The 18,240-nt window shown below is 46.2% G+C and overlaps 1 protein-coding gene across 5 annotated transcripts in view; it reads left to right on the forward strand.

The window, feature by feature from the left end:
- The first annotated feature begins 185 nt into the window (after window positions 1-185).
- Window positions 186-18,240, forward strand: part of ELP2 (elongator acetyltransferase complex subunit 2) — a 128,881-nt gene continuing 110,826 nt past the window's right edge. For 2 of the 5 annotated variants that reach the window (XM_050938166.1, XM_050938167.1), the window contains exons 1-5: window positions 186-337; window positions 3,074-3,152; window positions 10,151-10,221; window positions 12,145-12,301; window positions 16,288-16,365. In XM_050938166.1, the coding sequence (XP_050794123.1) occupies window positions 206-337; window positions 3,074-3,152; window positions 10,151-10,221; window positions 12,145-12,301; window positions 16,288-16,365 (517 nt within the window). In that variant the 5' untranslated portion in view covers window positions 186-205. Of the gene's footprint in view, window positions 338-3,073; window positions 3,153-10,150; window positions 10,222-12,144; window positions 12,302-16,287; window positions 16,366-17,775; window positions 17,900-18,240 lie in introns of those variants that run through there. The other 3 variants (XM_050938168.1, XM_050938169.1, XM_050938170.1) reach the window with 2 other exon arrangements.

The raw sequence follows: 18,240 nt of genomic DNA on the forward strand, positions 1-18,240 counted from the left end.
GGAGTGTGGGGCCCCAGGCCTCCGGGGGCGGGGTTGGAGAGGCTGGCGCTGCGCGTGCGCGTAGCGACGGCCAGACTAGTGGGTGAGAGTGAGGCTGAGGGACTGCACAGCCCGGCTGCAGTTCACAGCCCCGCCCTCTCGCGCTGGCGCCTCGCGGGCGCCGTAGCCGCCTCGCGCGGGGTCAAAGGGGCGGTGCGCGAGGGAAATGGCGGCGCCCCTGAGAGTCTGTCATGTTGCCTGTTGCGCGAATCGGGCTGGCGGCGGGGCCGTGTCGTGGGGGCGGGGCGGGCTCCTGGCCTTCGGCACCTGCCGCTCCGTGGCGCTCTACGAGCCCGAGGTGAGGGGCGGGCTGAGGTGAAAGTTGACCCTACGGGGCTTCCACGGGCTGGTGATTTAAGGGCCTGGGGCTCCCGGCAGGGACCGGACCCCTGGGCCCTTTATGTTGCCGGCAGAACCCCACTGCCGGAGCCCCGGGGTAGCGGCGGCGATTTAAAGGACCCGGCGCTCCAGGCGCTCGAGCCCAGGGTCCTTTGCGTCACCGCTGGAGCCTGCTGCCGGAGCCCTGGGGTAGCAATGGTGGCCAGGAGCGCTGGGGCTCAGCTGGCAATTTAAAGGGCTCGGGGCTCCCAGCCGTGGCCAGAGTCCTGGGCCCTTTAAATCTAAGCCTGAGCCCCGGGGCTCTGGCCACCTCCACAACTGGTAGCTCTGGTTGTGATTTAAAGGGCCTGGGGATTTAACAGCTCTCCACCCCCCCGTTCCAGTTGAGGCCCCGCCCCCTTCTGGCTGAGGCTCTGTCCCCTGTCCCGTCCTCTCCCCTGCTCCCACTCAGGACTCTGGCGTACCGATAAGTCCTTTAAGTCAGTGGTTCTCAAAACTGGTCCGCTACTTGTTAAGGGAAAGCCCTTGGTGGGCTGGGCCAGTTTGTTTACTTGCTGCGTCCACAGGTTTGGCCGATCACGGCGCCTAATGGCCTCGGATCACCACTACAGGCCAATGGGAGCTGCTGGAAGCGGTGCGGGTCAAGGGATGCGCAGGCCGCCCTTCCCGCAGCCCCCATTGGACTGCAGTGGTGAACTGGGGCCAGTGGGAGCCGTGATCAGCCAAACCGGCCCAGCATGCCTGGGGCTTTCCCTGAACAAGCAGCATCCTGGTTTTGAGTACCACTGCTTTAAGTTAGTTTCACTCCGGGGGGTGGGATGGTGACCTCATTTATCCCCCAGTTAGGGCTGCTGCAGGGTCTGCTGGTCTCAGGAGTTCCACCGTGCACCCCAGTGGGCGAGGCCCCCGTCTGTTCAACCTCTAGTGGTCCGCAGGTGCTGTTGGGCCTCCCTGCTTCGTTTTCATTGCAGCCCCACCCCACAGCGACTTGGTTATCAGCTCTTGCCAGTCCTTCTGCTTAATGTGCTGGCCACGAGCCACCTCAGCTGCATGCGCACTGGGGAACCGAGTTCATGTGCTCGGGCTGGCAGCATTTACCCGGCATGGAAACCCATGTTTTAACGAGGCCAGTTCTGTGTGTAGATGGGCCTGGCCCGCAGGGGTGGGGTTTCCTGGCACTGCCGTCAGTGCCTGCCCCTGTGAGAGCAGCTGGTGTAATGTGAAAACTCTCAATCTTAAATTCGCTACATGTAGTAGTTACTGATATTAAACTGCTATCTGACCTGCTCTGCTACTGTAAAAGCCGTAGCAAATTGGAATCTGTATCAGTTACTGGTATGTAAAGTTGTTCCTATTTGACAGTGGTATGGGATGGAAGCATAATGTCTTCAGCTTCCAAAGAACCCTGCTTGGTGTACATATGTATCAATTACTTCTTAATTGAATGAGGGCTTTTAAACATCATTTACTTTGCAGCCTCATTTACTGTGCTAACACAACAAAGCAAGTGCAAGACTAGAAACACAGTTTCAGCAAGGACATCTATTAGCAAGTACTTATACATATTTTTAATGAGTATTTTTTATTAAAATATAAATTAAATAGTACAGTGACACATCTGCACAATAACACAGGTAAATGATGTAGTGCTAAGAGTAATTCAGGGAATCCCAGCAGCAAATAAGTTTGTGAACTGCTAAGATACTTTATGCACTCATATAAACTGATAAGGGATTCTTTGTTTGTGAAGGGGTGTATGTAAAATATTTCACTGAATCAAGTCTCCTGCAGCACCTTAGTAAGTTACATCAGCCAGAGAGGAGCTGTGGTGACTAGGCATTGGGATGCCTGTGCCTTTAATAACCCAGTAGGAAGCCCATGCTGAGAGGCACTGTCCTTTGGGAGGGGAAATGAAAAAGTCCCTCTGCCCAAATTAAAAAGCCCCTTTGCCCCCACACCCTATTTTTGCAAACACTGGTGTTTCAGTCCACTGGCGTAACTGTTACCCTCTCTGTCCCTGCCTGTGCTGGGGTTTTGTCCTCTGCCACTCTCTGGCAGCTCTTCATCCCTGGGCTTAACCCCAGCTCTTATCCCCCATCCCTGGTTTTGTCCTTGAGCCCCTATCCTAACCCTGCCTCCGTGTGCCTGAACCCCCTGGCCAGTCAATTTCCGTCTTGTGCTCACCCCCCCGGCCACCCTCCTCCTTTATTTTGCCCCTTTTTAACTTATGTAAAAAGCAGTCGACAGAATCCAATGCCAAGTAAAGGCAGGGTGAAGGGCTGTGGCTTCAGCAGATGTTACTGAGTATGCTGAGTTCGTGTGATATACCATAAGTAGCAAATTAAGACAGAGAGCAGTTTTTCCTCACTCAGCCTCCCTTTGGCTGGGGGTCTGTGTGTCTCCCTCCATCTCCCTTTTCTCCACTTTGCTTCTGGTGTCCAGGCTGCCAGCCACATGACTGCCCTGAGTGGTTGAAGGACCCACCTGCCATTAAAACACTAACATCAAGAAGGTGTTTGATCTTTTTTTCTATAACTTGTTCCTTCTTGAGCAAGCTCTCCAACACATCAGGAAGTTGTTAGATAAATGTCCCTTCTTAAAGCTTTGGCAGTGTGGCTCACCTGTCCTTGTTTTTATAAAACATAAATTTCCTCAAAAACAGTTGAGCAACTAAATGTTTTCTTTCTTTTCTCAGAAAAGAAGAGTAGTTGCTATGCTGAATGGTCACACTGGTAGGGTTAATTGTGTGCAGTGGATTCACAAGCAAGATGGCTGTAAGTACTAAGCAAGCTGTGTTTACAAATACCACTTTTGTTCTATGCTAGAACAGGATTCTTAGTTTTCACGTGCTCATCTGAGAACTGGTGAATCCAGGATGCTGTCAACTTGCAATCTTGTCAATTTAAAAATTTGAATTAAATAGTTGTTTGTGTGGTAACTGACTCCACATCCACTTCTCAGTTTTGATTTCATTTGATTTTTAATCATGCTTTGCTATTTTACAAAAATGCTGCTCCCTCCTGTTGCTTGGCAAAAGACCCATGCAAATGAGAAACTGAGCGTGGTCCTAATCTTGCAAATACTTGAGGTATGGCTTCACTTCAGAGTTAACTTCAGTTATTGACACCTGGTTTAGCCTACCCTGGGTGTGAATGGCGACTGTGCACTGGTGCTGTACTCACACTAAATTTGTTAAAGCAGTGGGTACTACTGCCTCTCTGCATAGGTAATCTGCCTTCCCAAGAGGCAGTAGCTAGTGCTGTTTGCACTGAGAGTTATGTCAGCATAGCTACATTTCTCTGGGATATACGTTTTTCACACCACTGAGGCCATGTCTACATCTAAAGTTTTGCAGCGCTGGTTGTTACAGCTGTATTAGTACAGCTGTATAGGGCCAGCGCTGCAGAGTGGCCACACTTACAGCAACCAGCGCTGCAAGTGGTGTTAGATGTGGCCACACTGCAGCGCTGTTGGGCGGCTTCAAGGGGGGTTCCGGGAACGCGAGAGCAAACCGGGAAAGGAGACCCGCTTCGCCGCGGTTTGCTCTCTCGTTCCCGGAGCCACCCAGCAAACCGCAGGGAAGGAGACCTGCTTGCTCTGGGCTCCGGGAACGAGAGAGCAAACCGGGAAAGGAGACCCGCTTCGCCGCGGTTTGCTCTCGCGTTCCCGGAGCCACCCAGCAAACCGCAGGGAAGGAGACCTGCTTGCTCTGGGCTCCGGGAACGAGAGAGCAAACCGGGAAAGGAGACCCGCTTCGCCGCGGTTTGCTCTCTCGTTCCCGGAGCCACCCAGCAAACCGCAGGGAAGGAGACCTGCTTGCTCTGGGCTCCGGGAACGAGAGAGCAAACCGGGAAAGGAGACCCGCTTCGCCGCGGTTTGCTCTCTCGTTCCCGGAGCCACCCAGCAAACCGCAGGGAAGGAGACCTGCTTGCTCTGGGCTCCGGGAACGAGAGAGCAAACCGGGAAAGGAGACCCGCTTCGCCGCGGTTTGCTCTCTCGTTCCCGGAGCCACCCAGCAAACCGCAGGGAAGGAGACCTGCTTGCTCTGGGCTCCGGGAACGAGAGAGCAAACCGGGAAAGGAGACCCGCTTCGCCGCGGTTTGCTCTCTCGTTCCCGGAGCCACCCAGCAAACCGCAGGGAAGGAGACCTGCTTGCTCTGGGCTCCGGGAACGAGAGAGCAAACCGGGAAAGGAGACCCGCTTCGCCGCGGTTTGCTCTCGCGTTCCCGGAGCCACCCAGCAAACCGCAGGGAAGGAGACCTGCTTGCTCTGGGCTCCGGGAACGAGAGAGCAAACCGGGAAAGGAGACCCGCTTCGCCGCGGTTTGCTCTCTCGTTCCCGGAGCCACCCAGCAAACCGCAGGGAAGGAGACCTGCTTGCTCTGGGCTCCGGGAACGAGAGAGCAAACCGGGAAAGGAGACCCGCTTCGCCGCGGTTTGCTCTCTCGTTCCCGGAGCCACCCAGCAAACCGCAGGGAAGGAGACCTGCTTGCTCTGGGCTCCGGGAACGAGAGAGCAAACCGGGAAAGGAGACCAGCTTGATTACCAGAGGCTTCCTCCTTCCACGGAGGTCAAGAAAAGCGCTGGTAAGTGTCTACATTGGATTACCAGCGCTGGATCACCAGCGCTGGATCCTCTACACCCGAGACAAAACGGGAGTACGGCCAGCGCTGCAAACAGGGAGTTGCAGCGCTGGTGGTGCCCTGCAGATGTGTACACCTTCAAAGTTGCAGCGCTGTAACTCCCTCACCAGCGCTGCAACTTTCTGATGTAGACAAGCCCTGAGAGATGTAGCTGTGCTGATATAAGTTCCCATTGTAGACAAGTCCTGAGTTAACTCTTCAGTAAAAACAAGTTTTTAAACTCATGTATAATTTTATTAATTTGAGTAATACCGTTGACTTTAATGGGGCTAATAATTTTAAATAAACTACACAGATGTTAAGTGTTTGCACAATTAAAGCCAATAGAGGGAGACAGTGAAAAGGACTTTACAGAAAGCACTGTCTGATGCAGAAAGTAAAACTAGAAATAATGATTTTTTTCGCTAATAATCTGTTATAATCATCTTGGGATAGAGGCTATGATAAAACCTGCAGGGGGGTCAACAGTGCCTTTTTAACTTTCTTCCTCTAGCTAATGTTTTCAATGTAAAGTAAACCAGAAAAACCACTTTATTTGCATATGTATAGTGCTGGTAATGACTCTCAATGGGAGTGCTATTGTCACAAAAGACCCTTAATAGTCCCTTAATGGTTCCTTGCTTAATATGCAAGCCAAAAACTGCCAGAGAGAGCAGAGAAAAAAAAAAAATTCTCTCTGGTTCCTTTTAAAACCAAACTGTTTCTCTCTGCTTAAAAGCCCCTAGCAGAGAAAAGAAAAATATAATATTCCTACTGGCTTCTGGATTCTATCTTTCCCACAAACGCTGCGCACCATATCATAACCTAGTCCCAGATTTGGACCTCAGCGTCCAAAATATGGGGGTTAGCATGAAAACCTCCAAGCTTAGTTACCAGCTTGGACCTGGTAAAGCTGCCACCACCCAAAAAATTAGAGTGTTTTGGGGCACTCTTGTCCCCCCAAAAACCTTCCCTGGGGACCCCAAGACCCAAATCCCTTGAGTCTCACAACAAAGGGGAATAAACCATTTCCCTTCCCTTCTCCCTTCCAGGTATTCCCTCCCTGGGTTCCTGGAGAGATAAACAGAAGCAAACTTCGTAAATCTAAACAGAGGGATTCCACCCTCCCCGTTTCCAGCCTTGGAAAACAGAAGTACCGAGAGCTAATCTCTCTTCACCCCTCACCCAGAGGGAATGCAAAGTCAGGCTAGTAAATCTAACACACACAGATTTCCCCCTGACTTCTTCCTCCCACTAATTCCCTGGTGAGCACAGACTCAATTCCCTGGAGTTCCCCACTAAAGAAAAACTCCAACAGGTCTTAAAAAGAAAGCTTTATATAAAAAGAAAAAAAAGTACATAAAAATGGTCTCTCTGTATTAAGGTGACAAATACAGGGTCAATTGCTTAAAAGAAATATGAATAAACAGCCTTATTCAAAAAGAATACAATTCAAAGCACTCCAGCAACTACACCATGTAAATACAAAAGAAAATACAATAACCCCTATTGTATTATGATCTCTGTACTCACAACTTGGAAACGGAAGATTAGAAAGCAGGAAATAGAAAAATCCTTCCCATAGCCGAGAGGGACAGGCAGAAGACAAAGAACTCAGACACAAACTTCTCTCCACCCAGACCTAAAAAAGTCTGGTTTCCTGATTGGTTCTCTGGTCAGGTGTTTCAGGTTACTTTTTTTCAGGTGAAAAAGACATTAACCCTTAGCTATCTGTTTATGACAGGGGGGACATATGATTAGGAAATCTCCTCGTAGATATTCTTTACCTCATCCTACTTGGACAAGGTTTGTTTTTTTTCCTGGCCGGAGAAAAAGTCATCCAAAAATCTGGTGGACCCTAGTAGCTGCTAAGATACTTGGAGGATACTCAAAGTTAAGACCCCAAGTGCTATGAATAACTCTTGTGTATATTGTGCTGGGCTAGACGGAGAACAGTGTATCCTACACCAGCCAGCCCCCTGGTGCTCCAATCTGCCTCAACTCCACCCCTCAACTCCTTGTGCAGTCTGTGGACCAGCCAGAAAGTCCTCTGAAGAGTCTGGGATGTGTGCACTGGGGTTGAGGGGGCCGGGGGGAGAGTGACACTATGGTGTCACTGAGGCAGCTGAGCTCCAGTTCCACATAGTGAGAGATCTGTGCATGGAGGATTCCTATGTGAATCTCAGGGTGGTGATCTGATCTGGACCTTTAAGTGTGACTGGTAAGGACTGCAGATAGAAAGTTTCAGAGAGAAATGTGACTTTATTTTGAGCTTATAACAGAGCATATTAAAAGAGATTATTTTTCTTCTACTTGCTCCGCAGCTGCTTCCCAGTTGGCTGTGAAGGAAAACAGCTAAACTGCTGTGGGGAAATGTTTCTGTTCTTCACAGTACATAATTGGTGGTTAGTACCTGTGACTGAAGCTCTTTAAATAGAGGAGTGAAGTGTGTTTTTTAGAACAGTTCTTCCTCTGTCCCCATGCTTTTTCAGTAGGGAGGAACTTGAATCCAAGTGGTGGTAGAGAGTGCTGCAGCATCTTCAAAGGGTACAGACAACTTGAAAGTCATATTTATTAGAAATGTTATACGGAGAGGTAATCACTAAGATTACAATTAAAAGATTACAGTAATTTTTCTAATATTCATTGTGTTTACTTTGAGGATTTGACAATACTTTGTACATAATCAGTTTCATTGATTTTTTTTCTTTTCTTTTGTTTTTTAATGGTCAGTTGCTCTTCTTGTTTTTACCTATGAGGTACACATTCCTGTGAGGGGAGGGAATTTCAGTGCTTTTCCTCAGGCACTTTAAGAGGGCATTTTTGGTGTTTTTGTGACAAGTTACTCCCTGTTGCTGAAAAGACCATTATATGCAACAGCAGGGAAACAGAAAAAACTATTATAAAACTAATTTAAAATGGAATTAAAAAAACAAAGTAGGACACAATATTTAAGGAGTTCTTCACTGGTAAATGTGAAATTAGTCATCTTTAAAAATAAATAAAATTTGCAAAGCTTCAGGGGCCTCATCCAGTACCCACTAAAATCAAAGGGAATCTGCCCACTGAGTTCAATGGATATTTAATCATACTCTGTGTTCCATGCCCCGGGGTAGAGCGATGAGAGTGCATTTGATTTCTCCTCTGAATACTTTTGTTGTTTGTTTTATTTTTTAATAAAACATTGGCAAACTGTAAATGTGTTGAAGCAGATTTGACAAATATTTTGAAAATGTAATGCATTACATGGCCCTGCTTCTAGACTGTTCTTGGAGTTTGGAGTTCTATGTATTATTGTCTTGCAATACCTGTAAAAAATTGCAGCATGCAATATGTAAGTTTGAGAATGTCATGATCTCTGCTGAAAAAAGTCTTCTGAAAATGTTTAGGAAACATAGCTGAAGAGATTGTAAGTATAGGAAGCACAAAGAGCAATGTCCCTTTGTGAACCTTTTAAAATATATATTTCTGCTTTAAGGCTTTCTGCAAAATTGTATAGCACTGTACAAATAAACAAAATACAATTAATGGTGTGTGCGTGTGTGTGAGAGATGGGGTGGGGAAGTATGGAGGGAGTGTAGCGACTTCTTTATTAAAATTACATCTACATTTCCATTATAAGCACTATTTCCCATCCTTCCCCTCCTAACTGTTGATTGGAGAAAGTTATTTTTTTCTGAGAATTTTTGTGGTTACTAAATTTCTATATGAAGAAGTGGGAACATTGCTTTGTACTAAATGCATTGTATAATTAATATTGACAACCAGGGGGAAGGAACGCAAGCCCCAAATAGGTAAAGAACAGGTTAAAGAAAATTTCTGTGTTAGATCTATTCAAGTCAGCAGGGCCTGATGAGACCCGTAGCAAGAGGAACAAAAAGTGCCACCATTGCTAAACAACAAATGTTGAAGCAAAAAGACATCCTTTAAAAATTGGAAGTTAAATCTTAGTGAAGAAAATAGAAAGGAGCATAAGCTCTGGGAAGTCAAGTGTAAGAGTATAATTAGGCAGGCCAAAAAAGAATTTGAAGAGCAAGTAGCCAAAAGCTCAAATGAACAGCAGATAATTTAAGTACAGCAGAAGCAGAAAGCCTGTCAAAGAATCAGTAGGGCCACTGGATGATTGAGGTGCTAAATGAGCACTCAAGGAAGATAAGGCTACTGTGGAGAAGCTAAACGAATTTTTCGCCTCAGTTTTCACTGTAGAAGATGCGAGGGAAATTCCCACACCTGGCCCGTTCTTTTTAGGTGATAAATCTGAGGAACTGACCCAGATCAAGAGGTCATTAGGAAGGCTACATGTTAGTCATGTGTGTTTTTAGGAAAAGTAATGAACAGGTCATGGGCAGTAAACAAAAATTCATGGACTGTGACCTGTCCATGACTTGGACTGTATACCCCTGACTAAATCTTGGGGAGGGGAGCAGCCTAGGGGTACCACAGGTGCTTGTGGGGAGGACCCAGGAGGGTGCTGGGGAGGGGCAGGCGGTAGTGCACAGCCCGGGACCCTGCTGGTGCTGGCGGGAGGGGGGTGTTCTTTGGAAGCAGCAACATCCCTCAGCTCCTAGGTGGAGATGGAGGCACGGCCACGCAGCTCTAAGCGCTGCCTTCTGCGCCCCCCGCCCCGCCATCAAGTGCTGGCTTCAGAGCTGCCATTGGCTGGTTGGCAGTGCCTGTAGGCAAAGACAGCGCACAGAGCCCCCTGGCTGCACCTACCCCTAGGAGCTGAAGGATGTCACTGCTTTTGGGGAGCTCCCCCCCAAGGTAAGTGGTACCCAGAGCCCTCACCCCCTCCCGTACCCCAGCCCTTAGCCCTTGACCCAAATGTCTGCCGCTGGGGGTGGGGGGAGGAGGCAGTGGCCTGAGACTGCTCGAACTGCTGAGGTGGCATGCCCTTGACTGTATTCATATAAAACTTCACAAGCATTAATGTTTGTGAGTTTGGGGTTTTTTTCCAAATATATTCAATGTCTGTCTAGTTTTGAACAGCACTTAGCATTCTTAGCTATCACAACTCTTATGTTTTTAGGGAAATTTAATTTTCTGTAATACACATCAAGTAGCTTTGTTTGTTCTGTGACTGAAATAACTCTTATTTTATAGTAGCAATTAAAAGTAGGTGTTCACATAATTTAAAAAAATATTTTTTAGCTGCTGAGACGGAATTAATTTCTGGAGGATCTGATAAACAGCTCATTGTATGGGAAACACAGAATAAGCAGGTAAGCAGAAATATTCCTATTGTCTTTTTGAACTATCACTTCATCAATTTTAATTTTCAAGCGTAGTACTCATCAAATATTTAGTAAATTAAATTACTTCTTTCTGCATTTCTGAACTCTTTATCATGGCTTTTTATCTCACTTAGATTATTGCAACTCTCATATGCCTCTTCCAAGTCTCTCTCTGAACTTTTGTATCAGCATAATGTTGCTATCCTCTGTCACATGATTACCTTTAATCCTATTTCTAAATATTTCTGCTGCAATTCTTTTAGTGATTCAATTACAAAAAATCCATAGACTTTACATAGCTTGTTTCAAAGCCTTTTATCTCTCGCTGCTCCAAGCTTCGTTTTCTGACATCATGTAGTATACTTCTTTCCCGTAATCTCATCACTCTCTGTGTGAGACTCATTTTTCTATAGTTCTGTGTGTCTGGCACAGCATTCCTGTATCTCTCTTCAGTCTTCTCTAGTTGGATCTGCTGAATCCACAACTGGAATACAGCATTTATTTATAGGGACCTTTATTACCAGAAGAATAGACAAATGTGAGGAGTGTGGAAAAGATGGTTTGAAGGCTGCAAGGGTTTAAACCTTCTTGAATAAGAAGTTATACCTAACACAGTCCTGATGTGCATTATGGAAATTCAAAAATTCTATTTTAGTCAGAATCAGTCTCCCTGTTGGTTGAAAAAAGAGGATTTGAAAAAAGACATTTGCACCCAATATGAGAAGGGATGTGATCAAAATGTAGCATGTATTTTGCACAAGAGAATACAGAGAGGCACTAAATTTACAAAAGCAATTGAAGGAAGATTTTGAAGGAGTTGGACAGATTGCAGACTGACAGATTGTAGACTTTTTTCCATACTCAGTGGAAGTCTCAATTTAGCTAATTAACCAAAACCTGAAACTAGAACCATAGAAGGATAAAGTACGGTAATAATAATAATCCAAAAAGATGGAGATGCTATAGAACCTTTCTCTTACTGATCACAAATACAAATGTAAATGGTTGAGCTCAGTACATGAAGAAGAGGCTGAAATGTGACTGATGGACCTTAAGCCAAACTGTATTCTTGATCTTTTAGCACTTAGAGATTTCTTTCCCAAAGCCTGTGTGCCAAGGAGGTTGTCAGAGTTGTTTGCACGACAGTGGTGGGAAACCATGGAACTAAGTTATAGAAGGTGTAATAATTGAATTCAGAGCTTAGTCAATTTTCAAAAGACCTACACTATGTTTAGCCAGACCACTGTCAATCAAGCACTTTTAATATATTTAAATTGGTTTTCATGAAACTATGTAATAGGCTAGATTAAGATAAGGTGCCAGATGTTTCTGTAGGTGGAAAACAAATACTAGGCCTAACTAGTTACAGGATTGCAAGCTTTTCTTTTCAATCTGTTGGTATCGTGATTATGAAATGTATCAGTCACAGTATGTTTTGTGTTTAATTTCATAAATTATTTATGGCTTAAAAATGTTTTTTTGGGGGAAACAGTTTGATTTGCAGAAAATTGCAGCAATCCTGTATTAAGAAGTTGTTGGACACTAAATACACACTCAGGACAAGTCTACACCGCAGTGTTACATCAATGCAGCTGCACTGATGCAGTGCATCTGGTGAAGATGCTCTATGCCTATGGGAGAGTGCTCTCCAGTCTGCATAATTACTCCACCTCAGCGAGAAGCGGAAGCTATGTTGGTGGGAGAGTGTCTCCAGCCAACATAGCGCCAGTGGGGACAGTGTGAAACTTGCTAGCCCACATAAGTTGTTACTTTTCATATTTAACCATTACAGCTCTCTTCTAAACATTTCCAAGAATTTAGATGTCTACATGCCTGAAAGTTTCGTGTTTTCTGTTAAGTGTTTTATCTTTATTCTATGTTTAATCTTATGTAACTTTCTGTCATGTTCAGCTTGTGAAATGCATTCATCTTGAAGGCCACACAGAAGCTGTTTGTGCTGTGGATGCTATGTACCAGACAGATGAGTCAAAAACAGAATTAAATCTACTAATAGCTTCTGCCGCTTCTGACTCTACTGTTAGAATCTGGTCCAAACGAGGTTCAGAAGGTAACTTTCCTTACTGTTAATACTGTAGACACAATGGGATGGCTTAAAGACCAACTCTAAAAATGGATGAATGTACACTTGTTAAAGTACCTCTAGTACACTAAAGTCTCAGAAGAATCTCTGCTAAAGACAGGGTGTAAGCTGGATTCTGTTTCTTCAGAGCAGTCATTCAGTCAGACCTCTTAAAATTCATTGAAAGTCAGGGGATTGCATGGGTGTAACTGAAGATCTTATTTGCCCTGCAGAACCATTGGCATTTATATAAAATAGAACCTACCCTGGGTCCAGGATGAATTTGCAAGGATGGCAGTTAGAAAAAATACCTCTCTCATATCCAGCAGTGTGAAGTGTTTGGCATCCCATTTTCCTTGGAGTATGATGGCACACTAATAATTTTGGCAGCATGCAGGGGCTAGGACTGCACCTTTTTTGGAATTCTCCAGTGTTCTTTGCCTTTGAGCCTGTAAATGTGCGGGACTCACCCCTGCAGCACCTCCTGCTGGTCCTCTGAGGGAATTAGCTCTTTCTAGCGCAGAGTGCCCTCTGCAGGCCGCTGTCCACTGGCCCTCGTGTCTCTCCATCCCAAGAGAACATTCCTCTATCCATGAATGCTTCCCGGTGGTCATACATTCCAAAGCAATCCTTATAGCACTACTGCCTGAGCCATCTGTTGATCGACATAATCTTGTCACACTTTTGTTGCCCTTCTCTAGGACAGGCAGAATCCCACTGAAGATCACCTGAGCCTCAATTTCCTTAAGCGTCTTCCCCAGTCTGGCATAGTCTCCCTTGATACGTTTCAGTGAGAATCTAGCCATATCATTTGTTCCCACATGAAGGACAATCAGCGGATTCTTTCCCCTTCCCGTTAGGATCCTTTTCAGCCTCAGGTCCACATCCTGTATCTTAGCACCCAGCAGACAGCACACCCTTCTGTTCTCCCGATCAGCTCTGGTTACAGGCCTGTCTATTCTTCTCAGTAAGGAGTCCCCAATCACATAGACCTGCCTTTTCCTGGTGACAGTGGGATTCTCTGGTCTATCCCCTGTTCCCTCTGGCTGCAAGTCCTCTTGATTTCTATAGTCCCTTGCAGTCCTCCACAACCCATCCCGTATCCTCCTGGGGCTCATGTTTGATGTTGTTGTCTCCATTGAGTCTTCCCCTCTTCCTATAAGACTAGCTACTCTTCTATTCCTTGCCCTCTCACCTTCAGTGACCACCTGCTATGCCCCTTCTTCATTTTCCAACTCTGTAAACCTGTTCCAGAGCTCTATTTCTCCTTCACTAGCCCGTCTTTTCCTCTGCCTGATTCTCTTAGTCACATGCTTCCACCATCCACTTTCCTCACCCAGCAGTCTCCCCTCAGAATTCTTTGGTCCTGCTTCCATCTGCACGTCTGAGCTTTTCCCTTCAGCCTCCTCATGTCTCTGCTCCATCATTTGCTCGAAACCCGTTCTAAACTCAACCAGAGTTTCCACCTGCATCTCTAATCCTCGGATCTTTTCTTCCATTAGCTCTATCAGGCGGCACTTCATGCAGAGAAAACTCTTTTCAGGTACCCCCTCCAGGATCATGTACATGCCGCAGCTTCCACATCCAGTCATCCTCATTGTGATTTCCACTGCTGCCTCTGTATCGGTCATAGCCTTCCCACCTCACACTTGTTAGTCCAGGAAACGCAAACCAAAGCAAACCACCACCACCTACAGCAAAACAAACCCCCAACAGGCACCAGGACATTGACAGAACACCACCCACTCCCTTCACTGGCCTGTCTATTCCTCTGCCTAGCTCTCTTAGTCTCCCCCGCAAACTCCCACTGAAACTCCCCTGTTTACAGCTCTGTTTGCTGGCTCCTGTGCTGCTGCTGCCTTTCCCTGCAACCCAGTACCTCCAGGGGCCTTGGACCAGGCCCTGCAGCATGGGGAGTTGCCAGCCTGGAGCTCCCCTGCTCCTCTGGCTCTCCCCAGCCCTGTTTCATTTCTAGTACCCTTTCTGCATTCAGCCAGGCCCTGCTGTCTCCCAGCCTGGAGAGAGCCTTCTCTTGGGCCTCTGGTTCACAGTCTTTTTATACAGGAGAGCTGTGGCCCGATTGGGGCATGGCCCAGCTGTGGCCACTTCCCCAATCAGCCCAGCTTAGCAGCTCTCAACCACAACTTTCTCCCAGGGCTGACTTTAACTCTTTTTCTGCTGATGTGGGGGAGCCGCCCCACTACAGAGTCCATGCAGGAGGCAGACCGAGGGTCTCTGCTTCTGGCAGGGCTTTGGGGATTCTTTTCAAGCCTCAAAAGAAAAATGAGGTAAAAGCAATTTTCAACTTGAAACAAAACAAGCAACCCCCTGTCTCCTCAAAACAAAGAAACAAACAAAAAACCCAGAGATTCCTGGGCTCCTTTTAACCAGGGATTCTAGGAGCCATCTCTTCATGAACTGCTTCTTCCAAACAGGGTATCTCTTGTACCTAGGCAATGCCCAACCGGAGCAGAAAGCACCTTTCTGCTTCTCCACACGGCAGCTGGGGCCACATGGACCAGAAGGCCTGAGGTGCAGGATCTCAGACACAGCAGAGATGGACCAGGAGGCACAGGGAAAGCTAAGTGTTTGTTCTGTCCTCCTGAGCCTTCAGAAGGAGGAAGGTAGCATTCTGGGCCAGCTCGAAGACAAGGTCTGCATTGATCTGCTTGGTTGGTTGTCCTCTCCTCTGCATTGGAAATGATGGGTTGCTTACCTTAGGATGAGTAGCCCGATTTTACAGACAGCGTAGCAGACTAGTGTAGCTAAATGTGTAATATTTTGGTTTTCCATATTAGAGATCTATGTTCTGTTTCCAGCATATGTAACCTTTCAGTGACACTTTGCTTAATAATAATGATTGTGAAGGGTACAGAATTGTTAGGACCAATTGGTAGAAGAGTGAGTCTAGAACTTGTAATTTCCTGGTTCCCAGTTGTGGGGTTTTGTTTTGTTTTATTGTGTCGACCTTAGAGGTCCCGATCGGAGATCAGGGCCTCATTGTAATAAGCACTGTGTGCATACCGAACAGAAGGTCAGTCTCTGCCCTAAGAACTTAGTCTTAATAGGCTAATCAAATAATAATAGACAACATACAAGCAAAATGTTGAGGTTCAAAACTTGATGGTTATTTGGTAGTTGTTTCTGGTTCTCCCAAACTAGTCACCTCCTCCACACCCCATGTACATCTGCCCCAGGCAATCTACACCACTATTTCTCATCCATAGAGATCTCCCTTTAACCTGACCACGTCAGAGAAATAGCTTCTTTCCTAGATCAAACAAACAGGGAACTGCCTAAACAGAAGTACTCACCCAGAAAACAAATCCCCCATCTTCCTGTGCAAACATTCTAATTCTCTACATGTCTCTTCCCCCACATTGCCACACTCTAGCAGCAGCAGGGCTAAGCATCTCTTCCTAATCCTGCCCCTGAGATATGGGGGAACTCTTACCTTAGGTGTTGCCTTTAGTTTAGCGTGCTGAGCCATTTGGGCCACTGCTGGATCTGTAGGGTGGTTGGGGGAAAAGTGTGGCTCATCTCCCTCTCCCTCCTGCCGCTGCAGCTGCTCTGGTAGAGGACAGGCTGAGTTTCTGTCCCAGTGCAGTGAATGCATGCTGCAGTGATGAGGCCCATCCAGAGAGGGATTTAGAACATGTAGTGCTATTGTCATGCTGCCAGAATTAAACTGTACAATATAAGATGCTCTGGGAAATAACTTTTATTAGCTTATAACTCAGATTTCCATGGATTTTACTAAGGCCAGCAAAAGGCACCTCCCTAATTCCATGGAGGTCCCTTGCCAAAATCAAATGTTTTCTCTGACCAGTGGAGGTAACAGGTTCTCAGTGGGGTGCATGATTTTTTTTTGTAATGGAAAGTGTTAAGCAACCAAAACATAAGGGTGCTGTCCCCTCCCCCTACAGCGTTAATTTGGTAGAGTGAGTTCAGCATTCTTTACTATCAATTTTCAGCTAATTGCCTTCAGACCCTGGAATTTGGAAATGGATTTGTTATGGATATCTGCTTATCCTTCTTGCCTGGCAGTGATGGTAAGTACATCTACATATCCTGAATGTTTAGTCCAGGAGAAATGACACATTTTTAAAAACAGCAGTTAATGTGCCTTGAAAAACAGTGTTTTCATTTAGCTAATTTTTGACACACACAGTATATGAATAATCACATCTAAATTGACAAGAAACCACCCTGAGCTTCACTTCTGAATAGATTTAATTTGGAGGTTAGTAGTTAGAACAAAGTTGCTTAGTTGTAGTGCTTCCGAAACAGTCTTGATAGAGCATATATTATATGTCAATTTAGTTGCATTGTGAGGCAGAAGTCAGTTATAGATTCATAAAGTTAGGTCAAGATATAAGCACCCCAGCCCCCAGCAATGATAGGATGGAGTTAAGCTCCTTTGGAAGGGAGGAACCATACCTGCAGCACCCTGAAGTAATTGTATAAATGTCATAGATTTTTTTCTTTCTTTTTTTTTTTTAAGATCAAAATGACCATTTAAATCATTTAACCTCCTGCGTAACACAGGCCATAGAACTTCACCCGATACTTTGTGTCAAGTTCTATTATTACTACTAACTATTATCTGATATTTGTGTTATAGTAGCTTCTAGAAATCCCATTGTGCTAGGCCCTGTATACAGAGTCTGAGACAGTCTTGGCCTCAACGTTTACAGTACAAGTAGACAAGACAGAAAAAGAATGTGTGGCAGAGATATAACACAAACAGTGAACAGTATGATGGTCTGCAAATATGTGAGTTCATGAATTTTTTGGGGAGTGGGCTTTGTTGGGATTAGATTAGCTAAACAGCTGTAGGAAGGGATAAGGGACGTTGCAGGGTGTGGGGTAAGGCAATCAGAAAGGATGATGAGGAGGGCAAGGGGATAGCGTAAGGGAGAAGTGAGACAAGAGCAGAGCTATATGAGTGTGGGGTGCAGTGAGATGAAGAGGGCGGGAGGGAATTGAATTATACTGCCAAATTAATGCAAAGGAGAGAGTGTCCAGAGTAAAAATTGTAGGAAGCAGGTGTAGGAAACAGCACTGACAACATCATCAGTGTCTGATGGTCCCTGCTGCAGCAGCTTGGCTCTACCTCTGCTGGCTGAGTCTCTTGGTGGGTCCTTTCATGAGTTTGTCTATCCCAAGATCATATGAATTGGGGGAGGGAGGAGGCTGAATGGAGCCTAGTATCCGTGGAGTAGGTTTTTCCCCATGCACAGTTGTATGCCCAGGGATACTGGGGGTGGAATATGTTATGAGCAGGACATGGGTGGTCTGGCCTAGCAAGTAGAACCAGGAATCAGGCTTAGTGGTTGGAGACAGGAGTCAAGCCAAGGGTCAGAACTGAAGTCAGGAGACAAGCCAGGGGTCAACCTCAGAGGCAGGGATCAGAGCCAGAGTTGGGAGTCAGGAGTCAGGAGTCGGAGCAAGCCGAGATGCAGGTCTATGCTACGGCTGACAGGGATCCGTTTTGTTGCACAGATGCTTCCTGGAACTCCTCCTGAGGCTGAAATACAGTGCATGGTCTAGCCATGAGGGAAACTGTCAGCCTGGCCTTCCAAGGTGGTAATTCCTGTGGTATTTATCCCCACAGGATTTGTGTGGTAATGTGTGGCACCCTACCATAGATGCTGGGTGTTAAGGGGCTTGTTTTTTTATCTGCTTACTTCCCTGGTCCTTCTAGCATGAACAGAGAGCAACAATACCCTAAGTCCAAAGGTGCAAACAATTTGATGTTTATTGGGATGAACTTCCAGCAAGCATGATTCCAGTTTCCTCTCTGTGTCCCCCTTCCCAGCTCTGACACCACAGAGCCTTGCCTATGTCCCTGTTCCCATCTCCCCCCCCACCTCCTTAGCAAAACATGATTCCAATTCCCCCACCCCCATTCCGTGTTCCCATTC

The sequence above is a fragment of the Gopherus flavomarginatus genome, chromosome 2 (genome assembly GCF_025201925.1).
Source record: "Gopherus flavomarginatus isolate rGopFla2 chromosome 2, rGopFla2.mat.asm, whole genome shotgun sequence".
NCBI classification, from domain to species: Eukaryota; Metazoa; Chordata; order Testudines; family Testudinidae; genus Gopherus; species Gopherus flavomarginatus.